This window comes from Microcaecilia unicolor, chromosome 3 (assembly GCF_901765095.1).
Source record: "Microcaecilia unicolor chromosome 3, aMicUni1.1, whole genome shotgun sequence".
Classification (NCBI taxonomy): domain Eukaryota; kingdom Metazoa; phylum Chordata; class Amphibia; order Gymnophiona; family Siphonopidae; genus Microcaecilia; species Microcaecilia unicolor.
Genome location: NC_044033.1, coordinates 461,809,423 through 461,834,788, shown reverse-complemented (window position 1 = coordinate 461,834,788; position 25,366 = coordinate 461,809,423). Strand labels below are relative to the sequence as shown.

The 25,366-nt window shown below is 42.8% G+C and overlaps 1 protein-coding gene across 2 annotated transcripts in view; it reads left to right on the top strand.

Annotated features, from left to right (window-relative positions):
* The window catches only part of COL21A1 (collagen type XXI alpha 1 chain), a 353,696-nt gene that overhangs the window by 139,138 nt on the left and 189,192 nt on the right, over nucleotides 1-25,366 (top strand). For both annotated transcript variants that reach the window (XM_030198983.1, XM_030198984.1), the window contains exons 10-12: nucleotides 8,627-8,680; nucleotides 22,401-22,454; nucleotides 23,202-23,255. In XM_030198983.1, the coding sequence (XP_030054843.1) occupies nucleotides 8,627-8,680; nucleotides 22,401-22,454; nucleotides 23,202-23,255 (162 nt within the window). The remainder of the gene's footprint in view (nucleotides 1-8,626; nucleotides 8,681-22,400; nucleotides 22,455-23,201; nucleotides 23,256-25,366) is intronic.

Below are 25,366 nucleotides of genomic sequence, written 5' to 3'. Positions count from 1 at the left end.
TGAGATTGGGAGAGTTTTGTTGTTAGACAGTTTATTATTTCTTCTCCTTTTTAGTTGTTATATTACAAGGTTTATACACTTATTCTGAGCCAGATCAGGTAAAGAATTTGTTGAATAGTAAATTGGAACAAGGAACATAGTAGCTGGAGATTTTCTTTTCTTCTGGACCCTACAGGAATACCAGTATAATGTATTTTTTCTGTATTATCTGGATATTTCCTGTATAAATATTTCTTCCTAATATTGTTTTTTTTCTTATCAGTCCTGTTTTAGTGGAAGCTGCTGCCCTATCTTAATTTCCTCTGAAAAACAGAAACATAGAAAAATGAAAGTAGATAAAGATATGGCCTATCCAGTCTGCCCATCCATGCCATACTCAGCCTTTCACTCTCTTAGAGATCCTCTATACTTGTCCCAAGCTTTCTTGAATTCAAATAGTTTCGTCTCCACCACCTATACCAGGAGGCTACTCCATGAATCTACCACCCTTTCCATGAAGAAATATTTCCTCAGATTGCTTCTGATTCTGTCCCCTTTCACCTTCATCCCTTGCCCCCTCATTCCAGAGAATCTGCCCCATCTCCCTCCTACCCTTCCTCTCCAAGATACTTGAATACGCCATTCACAACCGCTGCCTTGATTTTCTCTCCTCTCATGCCATCCTCGATCTGCTTCAATCCGGTTTTCGCCCTCTACACTCGACAGAAACGGCACTCACTAAAGTCTATAATGACCTGTTCCTTGCCAGATCCAAAGGTCACTAATCCATCCTCATCCTTCTTGACCTATCCGCCGCTTTTGACACTGTCAATCATAATTTACTTCTTACCGCACTGTCCTCATTTGGGTTCCAGGGCTCTGTCTTCTCCTGGTTCTCCTCTTATCTCTCCCACCGTACCTTCAGAGTACATTCTCATGGATCTTCCTCCACCCCATCCCGCTCTCTGTCGGAGTTCCTCAGGGATCTGTCCTTGGACCCCTTCTTTTTTCAATCTACACCTCTTCCCTGGGCTCCCTGATCTTATCTCATGGTTTCCAATATCATCTCTATGCTGACGACACCCAGCTTTATCTCTCCACACCAGACATCACTGCGGAAACCCAGGCCAAAGTATCGGCCTGCTTATCTGACATTGCTGCCTGGATGTCCAACCGCCACCTGAAACTGAACATGGCCAAGACAGAGCTTATTGTCTTTCCACCCAAACCCACTTCTCCTCTCCCTCCACTTTCTATCTCAGTCGATGGCACCCTCATCCTTCCCATCTCATCTGCCCGCAACCCCGGAGTCATCTTCGACTCCTCCCTCTCCTTCTCTGCCCATATCCAGCAGACAGCCAAGACCTGTCGCTTCTTTCTCTATAACATCAGCAAAATTCGCCCTTTCCTCTCTGAGCACACCACCTGAACTCTCGTCCACTCTCTCATTACCTCTTGCCTTGACTACTGCAACCTACTCCTCACTGGTCTCCCACTTAGCCATCTATCCCCCCTTCAATCCGTTCAGAACTCTGCTGCACGTCTTATCTTCCGCCTGGACCGATATGCTCATATCACCCCTCTCCTCAAGTCACTTCACTGGCTTCCGATCAGGTACCGCATACAGTTCAAGCTTCTCCTACTAACCTACAAATACACTCAATCTGCAGCCCCTCATTACCTCTCTACCCTCATCTCCCTTTACGCTCCTACCCGTAACCTCCGCTCACAGGACAAATCCCTCCTCTCAGTATCCTTCTCCACCACCGCCAATTCCAGGCTCTGCCCTTTCTGCCTCACCTCTCCCTATGCTTGGAATAAACTTCCTACTACTACTACTACTATTTAGCATTTCTATAGCGCTACAAGGCATACGCAGCGCTGCACAAACATAGAAGAAAGACAGTCCCTGCTCAAAGAGCTTACAATAAACTTCCTGAGACCATACGCCAAGCCCCCTCCCTACCCATCTTCAAATCCTTGCTCAAAGCCCACCTCTTCAATGTCGCCTTCGGCACCTAACCATTATACCTCTATTCAGGAAATCTAGACTGGCCCAATTTGATTGTCTGCACATTTTGTCCATTAGATTGTAAGCTCCTTTGAGCAGGGACTGTCCTTCTTTGTTAAACTGTACAGCGCTGCGTAACCCTAGTAGCGCTTCAGAAATGTTAAGTAGTAGTAGCCTCCTTTCAATTGAAGGAGACTTGCCTCCTATGCATTTATGCCACGTAGGTATTTAAATGTCTCTTTCGCATCTCCCCTCTCCCGCCTTTTTTCCAAAGTATACATATTGAGTCTGTCCCAATAGTCTTTATGATGAAGACCACTGACCATTTTAGTAGCGGTCCTCTGAACCGAATCCATCCTGCTTATATCTTTTTGAAGGTGTGATCTTCAGAATTGTATATAATATTCTAAATGAGGTATTACCAGAGTCTTATACAGGGGCATCATCACCTACTTTTACCATTAGCCATTCCTCTCCCTATGCACCCAAGCATCCTTCTACCTTTTGTCATTGCCCTTTCTACCTGTTTGGCCACCTTACGATCATCACATATGATCAAACCCAAGTCCCGCTCCTCTTTCCTGTACAGAAGTTCTTCATCCCTTAAACTGTACCATTCACTTGGGGTTTGGCAGGCCAAATGCATGACCCTAAATTTTTTAATATTAAATCTTAGCTGAGAAATTCCAGACCATTACTAAGTCCTTCCTCATATTAACCACAGCATCAGTAGTGTCTACCCTATTGCAGATTTTGGTATCATTCTCAAAGAGGCAAACCTTACCAGACAGACAGACCCATATATTTTATTGTTTTGTTTTATTGTTCTCATCAGTTATGCTGATTAAACCCTGTTCAGAAGTGTGGATTATAACAGGATGCCCTCAATTAGGCACCCGGAGGGCATGTGGTAGACTGTTCTCTCTAAGCTGAGCGGGAGTCCTCCAACTGCATGGCTGCCAGTGTTTGGATGGGGAGGGGGTGCTGTTTCATAAGAATATAAACATAAGAACATAAGTGCTGCCATACTTGGACAGATCGAAGGTCCATCAAGCACAGCATCCTATTTCTTTCCTGCCTTTCCTCTAAAAATGCTGCGGCACAGAGTTCCTCCCTATCTCTCCCCCCACCCATACACACATGGTGCAGGACCTTCCTCCACTCCCTTTCCCCCCTTCCTCTCGCTGCTAGAGTGTGATGCTCAAAAAACCAACATGTTGTCAGCCTCTCACTCAAGAGTGTTGCAAGGCACTGCTGGGTCCTGCCCACACATCAATAATAAGTGTTTGTTTAAGGAGTCAGGACCAGACAGTGCCTCGCAACACCCTTGAGAGGCTGAATAATGCACTACTTTGCTTCCAGGGGCTCTAGCAGCTAGAGGAAAGTTTGAAAGGAAGGGGATTCTGGTAACGAGAAGAATTTGTTAATAAAAATTATTGTAAGACATTAGTATTATTGCAGAATATCAGACCTATAATGATATAGGGGTAAAATATATCTTATTGACATTTTTATGAGATACTGTACTTTACAATGGTTTACAGACTTTTGGGGGGGGGGGGAATTATTTATGTTTTGAGGATCTTTTTTGTATTCAGTTTAAATATAAGCATTTTATTCCTTGGATATAAGCAAGACTGCTTGGAATAGGGGCACTAGAAATGAAAATAGATTATTATTATGATTATTATGATTATTGTGCATCGTAAAACATTTTTCTAAGATGTGATGTTCATGCAAAAGTCAACAGGTTTGGCGAGAGGACAAGAGTACTAGGGCTAGCACAAATAAATATTTCTGATCTATAGAAGACATACAGAACGATTCTGAAGGAAACTTTACTGTTTGTGATCGGCTGTTACCTGAGAGACTGTAGATCAGTGTAGCACTGAATTTTGAAATTTTCCTGTAACAAATTGTTTTGAAGGACAACACAGAAAAGAGGATGCATTTCATCATTATTTGGCAGCTTGGCCTCTATTGGTAGTACTATAAGATTACTGCTAGGGTTCAGAGCAGTGGCGTAGCCAAGGGTGGGCCTGGATGGGCCCTGGCCCGCCCACTTTGGGTTCAGGCCCACCCAGTAGCAGCACACCTATGATGTGGCTGGCAAGGATCCCCAAGTCCCACCAGCCAAAAACTCCCAACAACTGTCCCTCCTGCATACCAGCCTTCCTTCTCATGTATTCCCGCCTATGTGGGAACAGGAAGTTGCATCAGAGGGACGATTGTGGGGCCAACATGAGCGGTGTGTATTAGTTGCTGCTCGCTGCCGGTGAAAATCTGCTATTTAAAAGGTATGCAGGGTAAGGGGAATGTTTGAGAGACCAAATGGCATGCAGGCAAGAGAGTGAGAGACCAAATCACTTGTGGGACAGGGCGGCGTTCTTCTGCCCACCCATCTTGGGCCCAGGCCCACCCAAATGTGGGTGTCTGGCTACGCCCCTGGTTCAGATTTGCCATTTTAAACCTGTGGGATAATGGGAGAGGAGTATCTGGGAACTGTTCTTTCACTGCCTCTGTGATACCAGGGAAAAACCCAGTAAGTGTTGGGAGTCAGAAGGGGTAGGGAGGGTTGGTTGCTTCTTCAGAGGTTAGAGGTAGGGGTGATAATGATCAGGGGATTGTGATACTACTGTAGGGAATTGGGGGGTGGAGGTGCTTGATGCTACTTAGGAGGGGGTTAGGAGTAGGGAGAGTGATAGTGAGGCTTCTCAGGGGTGATCAGAAACTGGGGGTGATGGTGATTGTGGTGGTAAGTAGGGGGTGATACTCAGGATTGGAATCATTTATTGCATAGGGCTATGGTAAATGCATCAGCAGATAAATGCACTTACCAAGCTATCTGTCGATGCATTTACTTTGTGCGGTAGCTGCAGGGCAGATGCTAGCCATACCTCTAACAGTTTCTACAGAAGTTCTGCATTTAATGCATGTTAATTTTTGTAACCAATGTGTGGTATATGGAAAAACTTACTGCAGTTTAGTAAACATACCTCTCACGTTTCTTTCTCAAGAATTGTTTCTTCTCCAGTTTCCAATTCCTATGTCAAACATACTTGTGCTTCATTACTGCCAGTTTCTGAGGGTTGAGTGTAACTTTTGATTTAGAAATAACCACAGAGAAATGTGCAGAAGCATTTGGACAATTTGATACAGACATTGCCTAAAAAGCTGTAAAGTACACATTATTCAGTATTGGAAAAATTAAAAAAAAAAATCATCCTTAGGTTACTTTAATTGGATTTTCCAAATGGTGCAGTTTCTGATTTTTCTAACTTGTGCAGAAAGATTGGTTCCCAGAAATTGACTCTAGCATTAGAGGTCATTATAGATTTCAGCTTTCATACAGTCTTCCATACCTTCCTTAATATAATAATTAAAGAGATCTCAATATACTCCTGGGTTTATCTTCTTCAGTAAGTCTCCCTGTTAGCGCTGATATCCAGCGCTGGAAATTCCAATACAGAGAGGCCCTTTCATTATCATTTCATTTTAACAATTTATAACCTGCCTATAGCTCTGCTTCTAGCTGGTTCACAACAGTATATACATAAATTCATGATTCATATACCACACATAAATATTAATACAGACAACAAATCATAAATATAATTTAGTTATAAACTAACTGGAACATATAGGCCCTGAATTTAGCATTCTTCCTAGAAGGAGCCATGGCCATAACACCATGGCCTAAGACAGAAATGCAGGAGTTCAAGCCTCAAGTGCTGCAAACCTGGACTGTTTTTGCATGCAAGGGCTGAGCTCCTGCATCCATGGCCTAGGGCAAGAATGTTTTCTACCTGTTCTTGGATTATGATTTCTAAATCTCTATTCAAAGCAACCTTTCTCATCATAGGAGCCAACTTTTCAAAATTATTGGGAGTGCTAAACTCAATGGAAATTACCTCCCCTTGGACACAGTAAAAGAATGTATTCAATATTGGGGGTGCTCAAACACACTCAGCACCCACAGAGTTGGCTCCTATGCCTCTCATAACAGCAACTGAAGGCTAGTAGTGCTAGGATCAGAAGCAGGTTTCTCAACAACCTCAAAACAGAAACTTGATCCTCTAATTGTGAAGGATTAAGTGGTAACTACACCAATAAACAAGGGAGAGATCCCTAGAAAATAGTTCAAATCTATGAAGATATGAGTAGTAGGGAACATATAATCTAACAGAACATCTGATCTCAACAGACAGATTTCCCTACCCCCTGTTGTTCCCTGTTTCAACAGTATATTTACAACATTAAAAAGCTCTTTAGTTGTATTAGTGGATGAATGGTCTAGACTAGTGAAGAAGTTTTCTTAGTGTAGCAAATTGTATTTCTGTATTTGCTCATTGTGCTCTTCCAGCATGATTTTAACTTGCTCAGGAGAGCAATACCATCAACTTTTTAATCTCTGTAGTCCTCTTTTTACGGATTTAAATATGTGTACATCAAGGTTCTTGTTTGTTTATCCCTTACTTTTACATCTCTCCAAGGAGCTATCTTTTCCAAAATAACTACCCACAATTCCTTTCTACTGTTTCACCATATTACCTAGAGGTGTGGAGTGGCATTTTCGATATGATGTCTCAATCCAATTTTGGACATTTTGTGAAAAACGTCCAAAAATCCAGTAGCATACATGGCCATTTTCAAATCAGAAAAACGTCTAACTTTTGTTTTGAAAATGGTCATTTGCTAGATGTTTTTGTGCTCAGTGCATCTATCAATTAGGACCATTTTGAGGAAAAAAGTCCAAAGGAAAAATGAACAAGAACAAGCCATTGGGATGTATGGGGGGCTAGCATTCTTAGGACCCCTTGTAGTAAGCCACGTAGGCATCTATGCACACCCAACACACGCCAAATTGGAGTTACCACCCGACTACCATGGGGCTCTTGCGGCAATTTCATTTTTGGTGTGTATCTGATACGCGCGTCTGAAAAATATTTTTTATTTTCTGGCGCAGTGGCATCTGACACACGTAGGTCATTACAGCCCAAATTCTTTACTGCTAGGTCTATGGCTGGCAGTAAGGTCTCAGACCCAAAATGGACGCTCAGAAATTTGATTTTGCCGCACGTCCATTTTCGTAAAAAAAAAAAAAAAAGACAATTTTTTTAGGTGTGCTGAAAAATAATTCTGCGCACTCCCAAAACATGAATCTACACTACTACAGGCCATTTTTCAACGCACCTTAGTAAAAGGACCCCTTAGTAAACTAGCTACACAGGCATTCCAGCAGAGCAGTGGGACCCCTGTAGGGATCACTGCCGTGGACTTCAAAGAAAAGATCCCAGCTACACATTTCACCATTATCCCCTTATATTGTGTGGTGAGCCCTCCAAAACCCACCAAAAAACTACTGTATCGAACTGTACACCACTACAATAGCCCTTATGTTTGCAGGTGTCACCTATATGTGGGTACAGTAGGTTTTTGGTGGGTTTTGGAGGGCTCACACTTTCTATCAGAGGTGTAACAGAGTGGGATATGAGCCTGGGTCCCCTTCTCTACAGTCCACTGCACCGATCACTAGACTACTCCAGGAACCTGCTTGCTGCTGTAATAGGACTGGTATTAACATCTGAATCTATCATAGAGGCTAGCATACGTTTCTAACCTGAGACAGTTTGCTGGAACTGTTAGAGCACTGGTCTTCCTCAAAAGTAATCTATGCCATCATCTGCCACCAATGTTCTTTTGCTGTCTACATAGAACAACAGGTCAGTCTGTAAGGATGCCTTAATGGTGTAGGATAGTATAGTTTATGGGGCTAAAGTTGCATTCTTCATGTACCACAGGGGCCACTCCTACTCTAACAGCTCCAGCACACTGCCATAGGTTACCACAGTAAACTAGGCTATCATAAAATTCAAACTTTTCCTGTAGCTTAGTAACCTCCCCCTTCAGTATGATTCACATCACTGGAGGATGTTGAGTTCTGACCTGTCCTTTTGTGTAAAATAGATTACTTTAGGATATTGAGGCATAAGTTCCGCTCAATAAATCATCTTAATAGAGGTTTCACTGGAAAGGCTTCTGTCCTTCATTGAAAATAGATAGCCCCCTTATCAAACATGACTGCGGGGGACTCTAATATTATTGCTATCATCCTTTCTGGACTGCTAATATGACCTGTTCCAACACTGTTCTTTCCTATGCATTTATATTAGCTTTATAGTGCTAGGTCTTGGCTATATTATTTATTTGAGGGGCCCTTTTACAAAGGCATGGGAGGGCTAATGTTCGGGTAGCATGCACCCAATGAGCACTACAGCTAGGGTAGCACATGCGCCCAGCAGTAATTCTGATTTTGGCGCATGCCAAATCCCATGGTAGAAAATAATTTTCTATTTTCTACCATGGGGTGTTCCTGGCAGTAACCGGCAGCGCACCCATGTTGGCGTGCACTGCATAGTTACCACGTGGGTAGCACGTAAACCCTTATCTCTAGGTCAGTGGGTGGTGTTAAGGACTCAGGCCATAAATAGGCATGTGCTAGTTTTAATATTAGAGCAGGCTCATATCCCAGCCCATGGAGGTTTCAGAGAAAAAGGCTTACTTTATGTTAGTTAAAAGTGTAAAAGTGTGCTATCTGTGCTGCATCCATACTAATCTAGAACTGTTCTTCCCTAGGGAAATGATGGACAACCTGGAAATCCTGGACAACCTGGTCCAGATGGTAAGCCTGTGAGTACTAAAAAGCTTAGTCATATCAAGCAAAATCTACTATTTTTTTAAATATTTTGAAATAAACATTTTAGAGAGGCTTAAAAAAGGTTTTTTTTCAGTTTTATCTCTGGGTAAATAGTGCTTCACAGTTCACACTTATCAATGAAAACCTCCTGCTATTTTTGATTACAAATATGTGCTGACCAAACTAAGGGCTTCTTTTACAAAGCCACACTAGTGATTAGTGGTGCACTAATTTGCGACAATGCCCATTCAATTCCTATGGGCTTCATCTCATTCAGTGCACAGTAATTGCTTCTGCTGCTTTGTGAAAGCTTTGTGAATGCTAAGCAAATTCTGCATGGAAACAAGATAGTAAAGGGTCCTTTTACTATGCTATGGTAAAACATGACCTTAGCATGCAACTTACACAGGTCTTCCTGTGTGCTAATGGCTAATTTACCATTTCCCCAATTAATGACCGTGTGCTAATACTCAAAACTCATAATGAACTCTTTGCCTGCAAAGAATTAAGAAAGAGGGCACCTCCATGTTCAAACTTGATTTAAACAAATGAACCTCAACTGCCCGGGGGAAGGTTTCAAGTTTAACCTTAAATAACCCCAAATGGGCATCTCTCATCGGCTCAATGTGAGGAACTACAAAAACAATAGTGGGAAACAATTCCACCCCCCCAAAAAGGGAGAGAAAAAAAAACACTATTGAAAAAGGTTGTCCCACACTATCAAAGTATAAAAATTATAAACACTGGCAGTGTCCTTTTTACCTAATCTTATAATAAAGTACCAAAAAATATATCAAAAACTGGGTAATAGTGTTTTTTTTTCTTTCTTAATTCTTTGCAGGCAAAGAGTTCATTGTGAGTTTTGCATATTTATTGATTTGCCTTCCATAGTAGCATGTGCTAATGTTGCCATTAGCGCATGATCATGAACAAAAATTAGCATACAAGCCCTTACTGCCAAACATTTTGTAGGTGATAAGGGGTCATGCACTAATCCTCTGCTAGTCACCTAGCACACAGTATTGTGGCTGTACTAACTGATTCACGCTACCACAAACACACACACATTGTGATTTTACCGCAGGATACTCAGCATATATCTCGGTAAACCCTTTTAAGCTGCAGTAAGCACGCTCTGTTTACTGCAGTTTAGTAAAAGGACCCCTAATAGATCTATGCCATTGTCTAGAAAGTTACCTCTTCTACCAGGAAATCTATATTCAAAAAGTTGCTTGATGGAAAGTTAACCAGATATCTTTATTCTGTCTGTATCTCTGCAGGTTGAATATTTGACCTACAGTTAACAAGTTATAGAGGCAGATTTTGCAAAGGCCTTTTAAGTTGGATTATTCATGATTTTCTGTATATTTTACAAAAGGATCTATGAACATAGAACCTTTTATAAAGTAGTGTAAGAATGCACAACGATATTTGTTTATTTTGCAGTAGGACAGTGGGAACAGCCATTTCACCTAAAAACACACATCCAAAAAACAGAATGGCATCCACTCAGGTTTTTGAGCATGTACTATAAATATTTGCAATCTATGCATGTAAATGTCAGCACTTAAATGTGTAAGTGGTGGATTTTAGAAAAGCGGACGTCCAGGATGAGCCAATTACAGACTCAAGCTAAATAAATGTATTTTTTAAATTAAATTTGGACCTGGAATTACACACCAGAGAGGTAAGCACAATTTGACCCTCAATCACTGATGCGAACCCAAAGTCCAGATGAGGTACTTTTAATTAGCAGAATTATAAAAACACACTTTGCACATGTTGGGCATTCATTTATTTAAAAGACTTATACTCGCTTAGATTTAAGCAGTTTACAATATAAAACATATATAAAAATAAACAATCACATAACCTCCAGGAGTCAGAACTTTGACTCTACATATCTTTTCAAACAATTACATAGTAACATAGTAGCATAGTAGATAATGGCAGATAAAGACCTGTACGGTCCATCCAGTCTGCCCAACAAGATATAATCATATGTGCTACTTTATATGTATACCTGACCTTGATTTATCCTTGCTATTTTCGGGGCATAGACCGTAGAAGTCTTCCCAGTACTTGCCCCACCTCCCAACCATCGGTGCTGCCACCCAATCTCCGCTAAGCTTCTGAGGATCCATTCCATCTGAACAGGATTCTTATGTTTATCCCACGCATTTTTGAATTACGTTACCGTTTTCATCTCCACCACTTCCCATGGTAGGGCATTCCAAGTATCCATCACTCTCTCTGTGAAAAAATACTTCCTGACATTTTTCTTGAGTCTGCCCCCCTTCAACCTCATTTCATGTCCTCTAGTTCTACTGCCGTCCCATCTCCAGGAAAGATTTGTTTGCGGATTAATACCTTTCAAATATTTGAATGACTGTATCATATCACCCCTGTTTCTCCTTTATTCCAGGGTATACATGTTCAGGTCAGCAAGTCTCTCTTTTTATGTCTTGTAACGCAAATTCCATACGATTTTTGTAGCTTTTCTTTGCACCTCCTCAATTCTTTTTACATCCTTAACAAGATATGGCCTCCAAAACTGTACACTAAGTGGGGCCTCACCAACGACTTGTACAGGGGCATCAACACCTCCTTTCTTCTGCTGGTCACACCACTCTCTATACAGCCTAGCATCCTTCTGGCTATGGCCACTGCTTTGTCACACTGTTTCTTTGCTTTCACATCCTCAGATACTATCACCCCAAGATCCCTCTCCCTGCCTGTACATATCAGACTCTCACTGCCTAACACATATGTCTCCCGTGGATTTCTACTCCCTAAGTGCATCACTTTGCATTGAATTTTAATTACCAAACATTAGACCATTTTTCTAGCTTCTGCAGATCCTTTTTCCCTCTGGGATGTCCACTCTGTTACAAATCTTGGTATCATCCGCAATAAGGCAAACTTTACCTTCTAACACTTCGGCAATGTCACTCACAAATAAATTGAACAGAATCAGCCCCAGCACCGATCCTTCAGGCACTCCGCTACTCACCTTTTCTTCATCCGAGCGAATATCATTAACCACCACCCTCTGGCGTTTGTCCGGGATTTATAAAAGTAAAAACAGAGCTTTGTGGAGTGTGAGACATGCTCTACCATGCTCTACCATGCATGTGCGAGTGCCTTCCTACCCGCCACATGAAAGCGGCCTCCTCAGTTCTTTTTCTACCATGGTGAGGAGAGGGTGTGTTTTTTTTGCTGTCTCCTCACATCGTTCGGTCCTGAAGAGCTTTTTTGGTTCCCTTTGGCTATTTTTCATACATTGTTTTCTCTCATTATTGCGTTCCTGTTGTGGAACCTCCTTTCTTTGTTTTCCCTTTTAGTTAATTTTCCCCGGGATTGTTTCCTTTATTTTTCATTGTCATTAGGCCACTTTTAGGCCTTGACCTTGGCCAGAAACTTTCCCCTTCTGTTTTTGTCGTGCCTTTCCCCTTTTTGAGGCACCATCATTCATTTAATTTAGCCAAGGAAGTTTTTCCTTCCATGTCCACAAAAGTTACCAGTGGCTTTAAGTGCTGTACTCGGTGCAGTCGGACAATTTCTGGGAAAGACACCCATTCTTGGTGTCTACAGTGTCTTGGGTACGACCATAGCCCCACTAACTGTGTCTCTGTCTTTGAATGGATAAGAGGACCTAGATTTTCAGAGAGGCTCAACATGAGAAGATTTTGGAACCAAGTCTGGTTCGTCGGCATTGGCATCAAGATTGGAAGTGTTGGCATCGAGGTCGAGTGTCGCATCGGCATCAGTAAACATGGCTGCTGCTAGATCCTTAGACACTGGGAGCAGTGAAGCATCAAGTGGGTCTCCACCTGCCTCAAGGCCTGCGGGCCCCCAGGACTGTCCATCATCGTACCTGACTCTGAGGCAATGTGTGGATTTGACATCATCCTTGTCGGCACCGAGGAGCCTCAGTGACATGCTTCAGGTGAAAGCTAAGAAGCATCATCATCGGTCGCCCTCAATGCATGGTCTTGGAACTCTGGGGTGTCAAAGGCTTCGGTAGACGAGAAGCATCGGTGCTGGGAGGACCACTCCCCTTCCATACAGGAGGTACTGATTTGCCGGTCTTCCAGCAGCCAAGACCCGGCTCCCGCATTGACACCAGTGGTTCTGCAACCTGCGCCTGAGCCGGCACCCCAACATTTCCTGGTGTTAGCCCTCGATGAACGCATCCGGGCCTTGTTCCCTGAGATGCTGGATGGCCTCATTCAGTGGGTTGAATTGGCAATGGGGGTGCTTGTGCCTACCTTGCCTCCTGTTGTGACCCCGCTTGGCCCTCAACCTGCAGTGTAGACTCCAACACCAATGCTGCATGCAGATTTGGTGTCAACTGCCATCCAAGCCGGCACTCTCTCGACATCGGTGGAGGAAGCTTCTCTGGAGTCGAGATGGGAACTGACTTCTTGACACCATTCTTGAGGATATGGTTCCTCTATGTCGAGGCAGGTTTGGTCTCAACACTCCCATCAGGAGGTATTGCCTGACACCGAAGAGGAGCACTCATGGGATTAAGAGGAGGATCCAAGGTACTTTTCCTCTGATGAATCCTATGGAGTTCCCTCTGAACCTTTCCCTCCACCTGAAAGGAGAAAGACTCCTCCAGAGAGCCAAGGTGGGTCATTTCATGTCAAGTGGTCTGGTGGTCCCTGCACAAAGGCTGCAGTATGGGGTCAAACAGATTACTATATCTCAGCAAGTATTGCATTGGCAAACGTAAAACTTTACCAATGTTCATTGAGGACACGTATGAATGTTCACAAAAAATTTCATTGAAATCCGTGATGGTCATGCAGGGACCACCAGACCACTTGACATGGAATGACTCTTAAAATTATTAAGGAAATGGCTGACGCTATTCCCTTGCCATTGAAAGTGGAGGACGAGCCTAGGGCCGATATGCTCAAGGTCATGGACTACACATTACCTCCTAGGGAGGCTGTGACTGTCTCTTTCCGTGAGGTGCTCCAGGAAGTCCTCGTTAGGAACTGGGAGTCCCCTCTGTCGGTCCTGGTCATGCCCAAGAAGATCGACAACCAGTATCGGATCCATAGCGCACCTGGTTTTGATAAGCCTCAGTTGCCTCACAATTCCATGTTGATGGAATCCACTCTCAAAAGGGCCAGGAGTTTCAGGGACTATGCCTTGGTGCCCCCAGGTAGAGAAGCTAGAACCCTGGATTCTTTTGGGAGGCAGATGTACCTGGCTTCAGTGCTCATCTCCTGTAGACAATTGTACCAGGTCTGCACAAGCATCCACTTGTGAAGCTCGGGGCGCAAATTGTTGTACCTGGCTGAGACGCTCCTTCCGGTGCAGGCTGAGTCACTTCGCCAGTTGGTAAAGCTGCAGAAAGCATGTTGAAAGTTCTTGGCCAGGGTCACTTACAACACTTTTGATGTGGCATCCAAAATCTCTGCTCAGAGTATAGCAATGTGCAGACTCTCATGGCTGCTTGTTTCTGACTTGGAGCATGCTGTTCAGCACAGGTTGGCAGATGCCCCATGCCGGGGGGACAACCTTCTTGGAAAGAAGGTTGAGGTCACTGACTAAATCAAAAAACATACTGATACCATCTCTTCTGACTCCTGCTGGGCACTTTCTGCAGCTGCCTCCTCATTTAGGAGAATTTTTGACAAACCAAGGAGGAGTACCTATTACTATCAGAGGTGTAGGTACAAACCCTTGGCTCACCAGCCTGTTCAAGCTCAACCCCAGCATGCTTGAGCATGTCATTAGCGTGCGCTTAAGGCCCCTGTTGCTCTCCAGCAAAAGCAAGAGACAAGCTTTTGACTGGCTCCAACAGAGCATAGCTGCAATAAAAGTGTCCATCCTGGACAACTTGTCGGTCAGGGGGTGGCTGAAGTTTTTCCATGAAAGGTTGTCCCTTATAACCTCCGACTGGTGGGTTCTTTAAATAGTCTATCTCAGATACGCACTCAATTAATGTCAAAGACCTTCAAATTGCCCACCGAGAGCTCATTAATTCATCTCTCAGCACAGGCAGGTACTTGCAGAGGAACTCTCCACCCTTCTGAAGTCTCATGTGGTTGACTGTGTTCCACCATGGGAAGAAGGGCAGGGATTCTATTCCAGGTACTTCCTTATGCAGAAGAAAACAGGGGGTTTTGTCCCATCCTAGACCTAAGGGCCCTGAACAAATTCCTAGTCTGAGAAAAGTTCAGGATGGTTTCCCTGTGCACCCTTCTCCCAATAATTCAGAAAAATGAATGGCTATGCTCTCTGGAAGCATATTCGATTTGGGCTGGGAACACATCACTTTCAGTACCGCGTGTTGCCTTTTGGCCTCACATCAGCTCCCAGGGTCTTCACCAAATGTCTAGTGGTAGTTGCATCATCACTACACAGACTGGGAGTACATGTGTTCCCATATCTCAACAATTGGCTGGTGAAGAATACCTCTTCGAATGGAGCTCAGGAGTCCATGCAAATGGCTATTCAGTTGCTCGAACTACTAGGGTTTATTTTAAACTACTCCAAGTCCCATCTTTGCCCTGTCCAGTGATTGGCTTTTGTGTGGGGAAATCTTGCCTGACCAATTTACTTCAATTCTTTGAAGGAGTAAACAAACATGTGGACAAAGGGGAGCCAGTTGATATTGTGTATCTGGATTTTCAAAAGGCGTTTGACAAGGTACCTCATGAAAGGCTGCAGAGGAAATTGGAGGGTCATGGGATAGGAGGAAATGTCCTATTGTGGATTAAAAACTGGTTGAAGGATAGGAAACAGAGAGTGGGGTTAAATGGGCAGTATTCACAATGGAGAAGGGTAGTTAGTGGGGTTCCTCAGGGGTCTGTGCTAGGACCGCTGCTTTTTAATATATTTATAAATGATTTAGAGATGGGAGTAACTAGCGAGGTAATTAAATTTGCTGATGACACAAAGTTATTCAAAGTCGTTAACTCGCGACAGGATTGTGAAAAATTACAAGAGGACCTTACGAGACTGGGAGACTGGGCGGCTAAATGGCAGATGACGTTTAATGTGAGCAAGTGCAAGGTGATGTATGTGGGAAAAAAGAACCCGAATTATAGCTACGTCATGCAAGGTTCCACGTTAGGAGTTACGGACCAAGAAAGGGATCTGGGTGTCGTCGTCGATAACACACTAAAACCTTCTGCTCAGTGTGCTGCTGCGGCTAGGAAAGCAAATAGAATGTTGGGTATTATTAGGAAAGGTATGGAAAACAGGTGTGAGGATGTTATAATGCCGTTGTATCGCTCCATGGTGCGACTGCACCTTGAGTATTGTGTTCAATTCTGGTCGCCGCATCTCAAGAAAGATATAGTAGAATTGGAAAAGGTGCAGTGAAGGGCGACTAAAATGATAGCGGGGATGGGACGACTTCCCTATGAAGAAAAACTAAGGAGGCTAGGGCTATTCAGCTTGGAGAAGAGACGGCTGAGGGGAGACATGATAGAGGTATATAAAATAATGAGTGGAATGGAACAGGTGGATGTGAAGCGTCTGTTCACGCTTTCCAAAAATACTAGGACTAGGGGGCATGCGATGAAACTACAGTGTAGTAAATTTAAAACAAATCGGAGAAAATTTTTCTTCACCCAACGTGTAATTAAACTCTGAAATTCATTGCCAGAAAATGTGGTGAAGGCGGTTAGCTTAGCAGAGTTTAAAAAGGGGTTGGACGGTTTCCTAAAGGACAAGTCCATAAACCGCTACTAAACGGACTTGGAAAAATCCAAAATCCCAGGAATAACATGTATAGAATGTTTGTACGTTTGTGAAGCTTGCCAGGTGCCCTTGGCCTGGATTGGCCGCTGTCGTGGACAAGATGCTGGGCTCAATGGACCCTTGGTCTTTTCCCAGTATGGCATTACTTATGTACTTATGGATTTCATAGGAGCCCTGCTCGATCACAGAAGTTTCAAGCCTAATTTCCGCAGATGAGAGTGGACACTCTTGTTGCACTCACTTCCAAGATTCAAGCCTTTCAGCAGGTCATAGCTTGGCAAATGTTGAGATTGTTGGGCCACATGACTTCCACAGTGTATGTTACACCCATGACATGTCTTCACACGAGATCAGCTCAATGGACCCTGGGTTCTCAGTGGTATCAAGCCACAGGGAGCCTAGAAGATGTCATTCAAGTGTCCCCAGATCTTGTACGCTCTCTTTAGTGGTAGACCATTTGATCCAGTCTGACTCTGGGACTTCCATTCCAAATTCCTCAGCCACAAAAAGTCCTGACAATGGATGCATCTCTCCTGGGATTGGGGGAATCATGTAGATGGGCTTCACACCCAAGGTGTTTGGTCCACCCAGGAAACAAATCTTGTTTGACTCCTGAAGCAGTCGCAGTTAGCACTGAAATGCAGGACTACATCGAGTCTTTGGATTTTATGAGTCTTTAGATTTTACTTTTTGTTTTTTGATAAACCTGCTGTTTGGATACACATTTTGTCTACCCCCCTACTTCTTCTTTTTTCTACATTGTGTGGTTTGTTGTTAGGGGGACACTTCTGCCTTGTTTTGTGTGATTTATTTTTGCATCTAACACATTGTAGATGCAAAACGTTGTAAACTTTTCCGGTGCTTTAGTAAAAGAGTCTCTTAAGTTAACATTTTATTAAATAATATTCAGAAATAAATTGGTGAGTCTTTTAAAGGAATGGGCCAGTATGAACTCTGTGTATTGCAGTACAAATATTGTCGCTCAGGAACGCACGCATTTTATTGATATGTCAACTGTCTATGGAAAATGTAATAAATAGTTTGAATAAAATTTTCTGCCACCAAGTATATGAATTCTGCCTTTTCCAGGGAGAAAATCCCTGTTCTGCACTTCTAGAAATGTTCCAGTTTTTGCTATTTGGTTGCTTGGAAACCTTTTGGCAATATGATTTTGGATAACAGATTGCTCATATTATTTTGGTAATTTCCATTTGGATGTTGGTACAGGATTTTTATAGATGACCTTATATGTGTTGCAATCTTAAAATAGAATACTTTTAAACAAGAAGGATTCAACTTTAATTATTCACTCATAAATATAGGATGCTAGAAATAAACACATAAAAATGATCTTTATTCTGAAAACTCTTTAGCAAATTCAAGCCTACGTTGGTATGAAAATAATTAAAATAAATATATATAAAAGAATTGTCAAGTAAATACATTCAAGGACTTTTATTTGCTGCTATCAAAAATCATTAATTTCAAATATGCTTAATCAACCTCAATTGCCTAAACTTCAGTATAAAGAAAAATTCTAAGCTGTGGTATCAGGGGCGAAGCCAGAGAACAGATTTTGGGTGGGCCTAGGGAAGAAGTGGGTGGACACCAATTGTTCCCCCCCCCACCCCCCAACCACCACCCAAAAAATATCTCAGCTGGTGGGAAAACGCTTCTTTCCACCTTGGCAGTCTGAACATATGCAGGTGCCGGTATCATGGAGAGTAGCGTTTTCGTTACCATCTGGAGGAAGTCTTCAGCTGGCCAACCTTGGGATCCCACAGCTACCACTAAACATGTGCTACTATTGGGTGGGCCTGAGCCCTAAGTGGGTGGGCCCTGGCCCACCTGTGGCTACGCCACTGTGTGGTATGCACTAGTGTGTACTTACCGCGGGTTAAAAAGGCATTACTGTGGGATGGGCTCAGACATCCCATGGTAGTTCTGGAATTGGCATGGGCTTCCTATGTGCTAAAAAGTAGATTTAAATTTTTAGTGTGGGGGGCATGTTTAGAGTCAGAGTAGGTGTGCCCTGCACTAATCAGTTAGCACATGGACATTGGCGTGTACTGACCAGTTAGAGCAGGATTAGTGCTTGAGCTCTTACTACCTACAAAATAGGTGGTGGTAAGGGCTCCCATGGTAATGGCCATGTAGTAATTGGGAAATTAGCGTGTGTCCGTTAATGGGGAAAAAAAGAAGAAATTGGGGCCATTTTACAGCTGCGCTAAAAGTGGCCACAGTGTGTGGGAAACCCACATGCTAAAAATAGCGCAGGGCCCCTAAATGTTTTTCTCAGTAGAGATTTTTAAATGTTACCTCTGTGATCATCATTAAAATACATTTTTGCATAGATCTATACCCAAAGCTGTTTCTCCTGTTTATAGACCAAGAGAATTAAAACTTAACCTCTAATTCAAGAAGCCTCATCTACAAACCAAATCTCAAGGCATTGTTTATCACTAAAAGCTCCATTTTATATAAAACACAGGGATTGGAATTGAGACGTCCAGGTCAATATGTGCTTAATTCCAGTGGTATTTTAGAAAAAGCTTCTGTAGAACCTTTTGTACAATACCTGCAGAAGTGCATGTGTATTTGCTAGTATGTATAGAAAGAGCAAATATACACATTGAAAAACATGAATGACATGAACCTGACAGCTCTCACATGGAGATGTCAGTCAGTGCTTACACATGAAAGTAGCAATATTATAACTTCCATATGTAAGTGGCACCACTGCCATGTGTAGCTGCCCCATTCTTAGGATACTAGAAATTATTAGGCAAGGGATGGTGAATATGACCGAAAATACTATAATGCATTTATATCACTCCATGGTGCTTCTGCACCTTGAGTATTGTGTTCAGTTCTGATCGCCGTATTTCAAGAAAAATATAGCGGAATTAAAAAAGGTTCAAAGAAGAGTGACAAAATGATAAAGGGGATGGAACTCCTCTTATATGAGGACAGGCTAAAGAGGTTAGGGCTCTTCAGCTTGGAAAAGAGACAGATGAGGGGAGATATGACTGAGTTCTACAAAATCCTGAGTGGTGTAGAACAAGTAGAATTAAATCAATTTTTTACTCATTCCAAAAGTACAAAGACTAGGGGACACTCAAGGAAGTTACGTGGAAATACTTTTAAAACAAGTAGGAGGAAATATTTTGTCACTCAATGAATAGTGAAGCTCTGGAACTCTTTGCTGGAGGATGTGCTAACAGCGTATCTTGGTTTAAAAAAGGTTTCGACAAATTCCTGGAGGAAAAGTCCAATCGTCTGCTATTGAGACAGACATGGGAAGCAACTGCTTGCCCTGGGATTTGTAGTAGTGTTGTCACATTTTGGGTTTCTGCCAGGTACTTGGCCACTGTTTGGAAAACAGGATACTGGGCTAGATGGACCATTGGTCTGACCCAGTTTGGCTACTCTTATGTTATTATGCTGAAAGCTCAACTGCACTTGCTGCCTCCTCTTGTGGTGAGGTTGCACTATTCGCATGTATGATACGTAGCACTAAGTATCAACCCATGTGCTAGCTATCGCAGCCCACCACCCCCTACCTGCCCAGCTCCTGCTCACTTCCCCTTCAGGCAGCTAATGCTAATAGGGTATTTTTACTTCTGGTGCTTTTAGAACAGAAGACTAGTGCGGGCCTGTGCTGTAAAATCTGCATTAAGGGCCCTGTTTACTAAGCTACACTGTAGACGTGCTAACATTTTTAGCATGCACTAACACTAGAGACTCACTCATAGGAATATATGGGTGTCTCTATCATTGGCACACGCTAAATTTTACTGTGGCTAAAAACGCTAGTTCGTCTTAGTAAACACGGCCCTAAGTGTTTAACACAACTTAGTAAAGGGCTTAGGGGCCCTTTTACTAAGCTGGAATAGGCATCTTGCATGAGTTTTACTGCACATTAGACATTAATGTGGACCCATGCTAACACCTACCCCCTAATTCTATAAAATTGAACACACAAATTTGAGCAAGTGCCCAGTTTATGCATGTAACTTAATTGAATATTGAGCTAATTAGCACCAATAACTGGCTTTTTAACCAGCAGTTATTGCCACTAATTAGATTTAATTGGAATTTATGCATGTAAATTTAGGTGCGGGATCTGTGCCTAATTTTTACACGCAAGTACAAAAAGGGACATGGAAATGGAAGGATCATGGATGGAACGGGGTGTTCCTAGCATTTACACATGTTGTTATAAATAAGGGGGGATACACTTCCAATTTAGGGAAGTACATTTGCACCCGTGATTCCCAGGCATAAGCACTATTCCATAAACTGTGTCTAACTTTTGCACAATGATAACAAAAAGATAATAAATAACATAGCAGATAAACAAGAACTCTATGGAACTCCAGTGGGACTGTTGGCGTCTACCGATCTGGTAGAACCTTTTGCTACATTGAATTTTCCTCTTGACAAATATGAGGAAAACCAATAAAGGACTAACTTGCTTAAGACAATGGATTGCAGATGGTTAATCAATATTTTATGATCTGTGGTATCAAAAAGACAGATGAAATATCTAAAGTACTAAAAAGTGTCTGCCTTGTGCTGTAGATGCTGGACATTCTCCCTGCATTTACCACAAAGATTTTGAACTTACTGTATGCTAGGTTTTGCAGTTAATGCATGGTAAATGCAAAAAACATATCACACTTTAGCAAAAGGGTCCCTTAATTGTCTTTTTTGCCAGCGAATTTGTGCAAAGTTCAGCTTTAAAATTTAATATGGAGCTCATTTTCAGCCATAGTAAATATTTGCATTCACAAATATTGCTACTTCACATGAAAGTTAATTGCTTAGTGCATCAGCCTTTAAGGGGGGGGGGGGGGGTATCAAGGTGTGATAAAAGGACAGCTTTTACTGTACCTTGATTTACCATGGGAGTCAGCAACCCATGGCATCTCTGCACTGCAGATTGCTGACTCCTGTGGAAAAGGACTTACGCTTCTTGAAGCCACCTCACACAGTTTTAGTCTTTCATCCTGGGAGCTTGGGCCACCAAGACATGGCCCAGTGTTCTTGGACTGCATCGTAAAAGGACCACAATACTCTCCCTCCTGAGTAGCACCTGTAACTCCCAATCAAAGCCCCCCTGAGTAGCACCCACCTTCTCTGATCAACTTCCCCCATGAGTAGCACCTACAGCTGTCTCATCATAACCCCCTGATCCAAATCCAAAAGCCCCTCCAATGAGCACCCCTGATCCAAAGCTCCCCGATGAGCACCTCCCCGTTCAAAGTACTCCCTGAAGAGAAAATTTCTGATGCTATCACTCAAAATGGTACCTCTAGCAGTAGGCCTCCAGGGTTTTTGTTGGGGATCTTTTCAGGGGGGCTTTGGATCGGGGGTGCTCATTGGGATTGAGAGAACTTTTGATCAGAGAAATTGTGATCAGATGGCTGCAGGTGCTAATTTTTTTTTTTTTTTTTTGGGGGGGGAGTTGATGATACAGTACAGGTCCTACTTGGGGAGTATGGGGACAGCATCTTGGCCTCTTTAAAATGGATCCAGGAACATTGGGCTATGCTCTGAGGCTTGATGTTCCCTGGAGGGTAAAATAACCCCAACATTTGGCTGGTCAGCTGTAATGCGACTTGCAATGTTAATGCAAGTCATGGTATAGTAATGAGCTGCTTTACATGCATCTGTATGTTTTGCATCTCATTACCATATAGCCCAGAGTGCCTTAGTTATTGCTGCATTACAGTAAATTAAGTCACGTTAGTGCCCTACAAAGCATGCATTAAGGGGAAAATATTTTGACTTAGAGTTCTAATGCAGCTTCGTAACTTCCCCATTGAATGTTTTACCTATTTGCCATCTTCTGTATTTAGTAGAAATGAGCACAGTCAAAAAATTATCTAAAAACACAGATTGCCCTAAATGAAAAGTCAAACCTTAAAACTCGCACAAATATTTTAACCAAGTTATTTTTGTATCTTGTTTTCTAAGGGATTACAAGGAATACCAGGAAGTCCAGGTGCCTCAGGATCCCCAGGTATACAGGTAATATCGGGCTGATTTTCTTAAATTTGATAAACTTCACATATAAAATTTAAAGTAATTTAAATAATACAACACATTTGGTTGAATTAGTAAGCTAGAAATTCATGCCCAATTCAAGCCCACTTTATTTTAAAGGACCAGGCTATTGAATTATAAAAGAAGCCTACCCCTCAATCCCTTCTTCAAAGGCTACCTACCTCTACATCACCCCTGGGAATCTCCCTTGTGGGTAGTAAGGGACAGGAGTGATTCACTGGCACTCCTGCGCTGATAGCTCCTGGCTTCTGAATGGTGGTCTGAGCCCCCTAGCAGTAATCTTATAGCATTACCACTTAGGGAATAAGACTGCCAAATTAAAAAAAAAAAAAGTGTTTCGTTATTTGGCATCCTGACCCCCTAACAGTAGCACCGCAAGGCTATCACTAGGGGATAAGGCCACCATTTTGAAACCAGAAGCTGCTGAGGCAAGAGAGTCCATGGATTAATTCTGCCCCCCCCACCCCCCGTGGAGAATTCTTGAAAATGAATTGAGAAGTGTGTGTGTGTGTGTGTGTGTGTGGGGGGGGGGGGGTCTTTGAACAGGGGATTAGTGGAATCAGGGCTTCTATTGTAATGCACTGGTCCCTTCAAGTTGCTCACCAGGAGCATCCGGCCACAGGTGCACAGTGCAATGCACTTGGGAAGGAAAGATAATAAACTAAAAAGATATTTATTAATTGGGATGCATTCCTTATTTCTATTTTTTAGGGACAACGTGGTTTGCCAGGCTATAAGGGTGACACAGGAAGAGATGGTAACAAGGTACTATATATTTTGTTAAAACACAGAAAAAAACAAAATAAAAACATTATTGACTACAATGTTTATTGTAAAGATTATCAAAGAAATATGTGCTAATCATTCTTTAATTTCATTCAGCCCTGCCCAGCTGTAGCACAAGCCTGGCCCCACCCCTACCCCAGAGTCCCACCTGCCCAACCTCATCCCTCACCCCTCACTACCATATTGCTCTTCAGGACCAGTGCTCAGCATTCTTAAGCTTTCCAGTATACCCCACCCCAGATGCCCATGTGGCTATTGATCACAGTGATTGACCTAGAATCAACTGAGCCTTCACTGAGGACTCCAGTCCAGGGTGAGAGATCAAGTCACTAGTTTAATCTGGAGAGTTCTTGACCATGTGATAGTGAGCATGCTGTGCCTACTGCCATGTTAACAGTGCAGCAACTTGTCAGTACAGAGCTAACAGAGTGTTTTTATGATTTTCAAGTGAGGACTATGTTGCCTCTGTCTGTAAATTTATTTAAAAGAAAATGTGGCCCAGGACCCTCTAGTTCAAATAACTTTTTAAGTATGAAATGCTCTTATTTCTATTTCTTCCTTATATTCAAGTATGTTTCATGGTCAGAGTATGTTTCTCCATATTTGTCTCAAGTATATTCTAAAATCTGTCTTGATATGGATCTAAAACAGGGATTCCTAAACCAGTCTTCAGGACACACGTGGAGGGGCATAATCGAAAGGGATGCCCAAGTGTTGCTGAGGGCGTCCTCACAAAACGTCCCGGTGGAGAGGCGGGGAAACCCGTATTATTGAAATAAGATGGACGTCCATCTTTTGTTTCGATAATACGGTCGGGGATGCCCAAATCTTGACATTTAGGTCGTCCTTAGAGATGGTCGTCCCTAGACTTGGTCATTTCTGATTTTTGGCGATAATGGAAACCAAGGATGCCATCTCAGAAACGACCAAATGCAAACCCTTTGTTCATGGGAGGAGCCAGCATTTATAGTGCATTGGTCCCCCTAACATGCCAGGACACCAACCGGGCACCCTAGGGGGCACTACAGTGGACTTCAGAAATTGATCCCAGATACATAGCTCCCTTACCTTGTGTGCTGAGCCCCCCAAAACCCACTACCCACAACTGTACACTACTACCATAGCCCTTAGGGGTGAAGGGGGGCACCTAGATGTGAGTACAGTGGGTTTCTGGTGGGGTTTGGAGGGCTCACATTTACCACCACAAGTGTAACAGGTAGGGGAGGGGAGGGGATGGGCCTGGGTCTGCCTGCCTGAAGTGCACTGCACCCACTAAAACTGCTCAAGGGACCTGTGATGGACCTGAGTATGACATTTGAGGCTGGCATAGAGGCTGGCACAAAATATTTTTAAAGATGTTTTTTGAGGGTGGGAGGGAGTTAGTGACCACTGGGGGAGTAAGGGGAAGTGATCCCCGATTGTTTTCGGTGGTCATCTGGTCAGTTCGGGTACCTTTTTGTGCCTTGGTCGTAAGAAAAACAGGACCAGGTAAAGTCGTCCAAGTGCTCATCAGGGATGCCCTTTTTTTTCCATTATGGCTCAAGGACGCCCATGTGTTAGGCACGCCCAAGTCCCGCCTTCGCTACGCCTCCAAAACGCCCCCGTGAACTTTGGTCATCCCTGCGATGGAAAGCAGTTGGGGATGCCCAAAATTGGCTTTCAATTATACCGATTTGGGCGACCCTGTGAGAAGGACGGCCATCTTCCGATTTGTGTCAAAAGATAGACGTCCTTCTCTTTCAAAAATAAGCCTGCTAGAGTACCTGAATATAATCCACCTTGAATTATTACTGAAAAAGGTGTGAGCAAAATCCTAATTTATTTATTTTAAAAATGTATATATCACCTATAACCTAGGCAGGTTACAAAAATAGCATACATAATAAAAAAACAGACCAGCACATTCCACTCATCACAAAGGTTATCAATAGAAATCAAACAAAATAAAACATGGAAAAGAAAATAAGATGATACCTTTTTTATTGGACATAACTTAATACATTTCTTGATTAGCTTTCGAAGGTTGCCCTTCTTCCTCAGATCGGAAATAAGCAAATGTGCTAGCTGACAGTGTATATAAGTGAAAACAT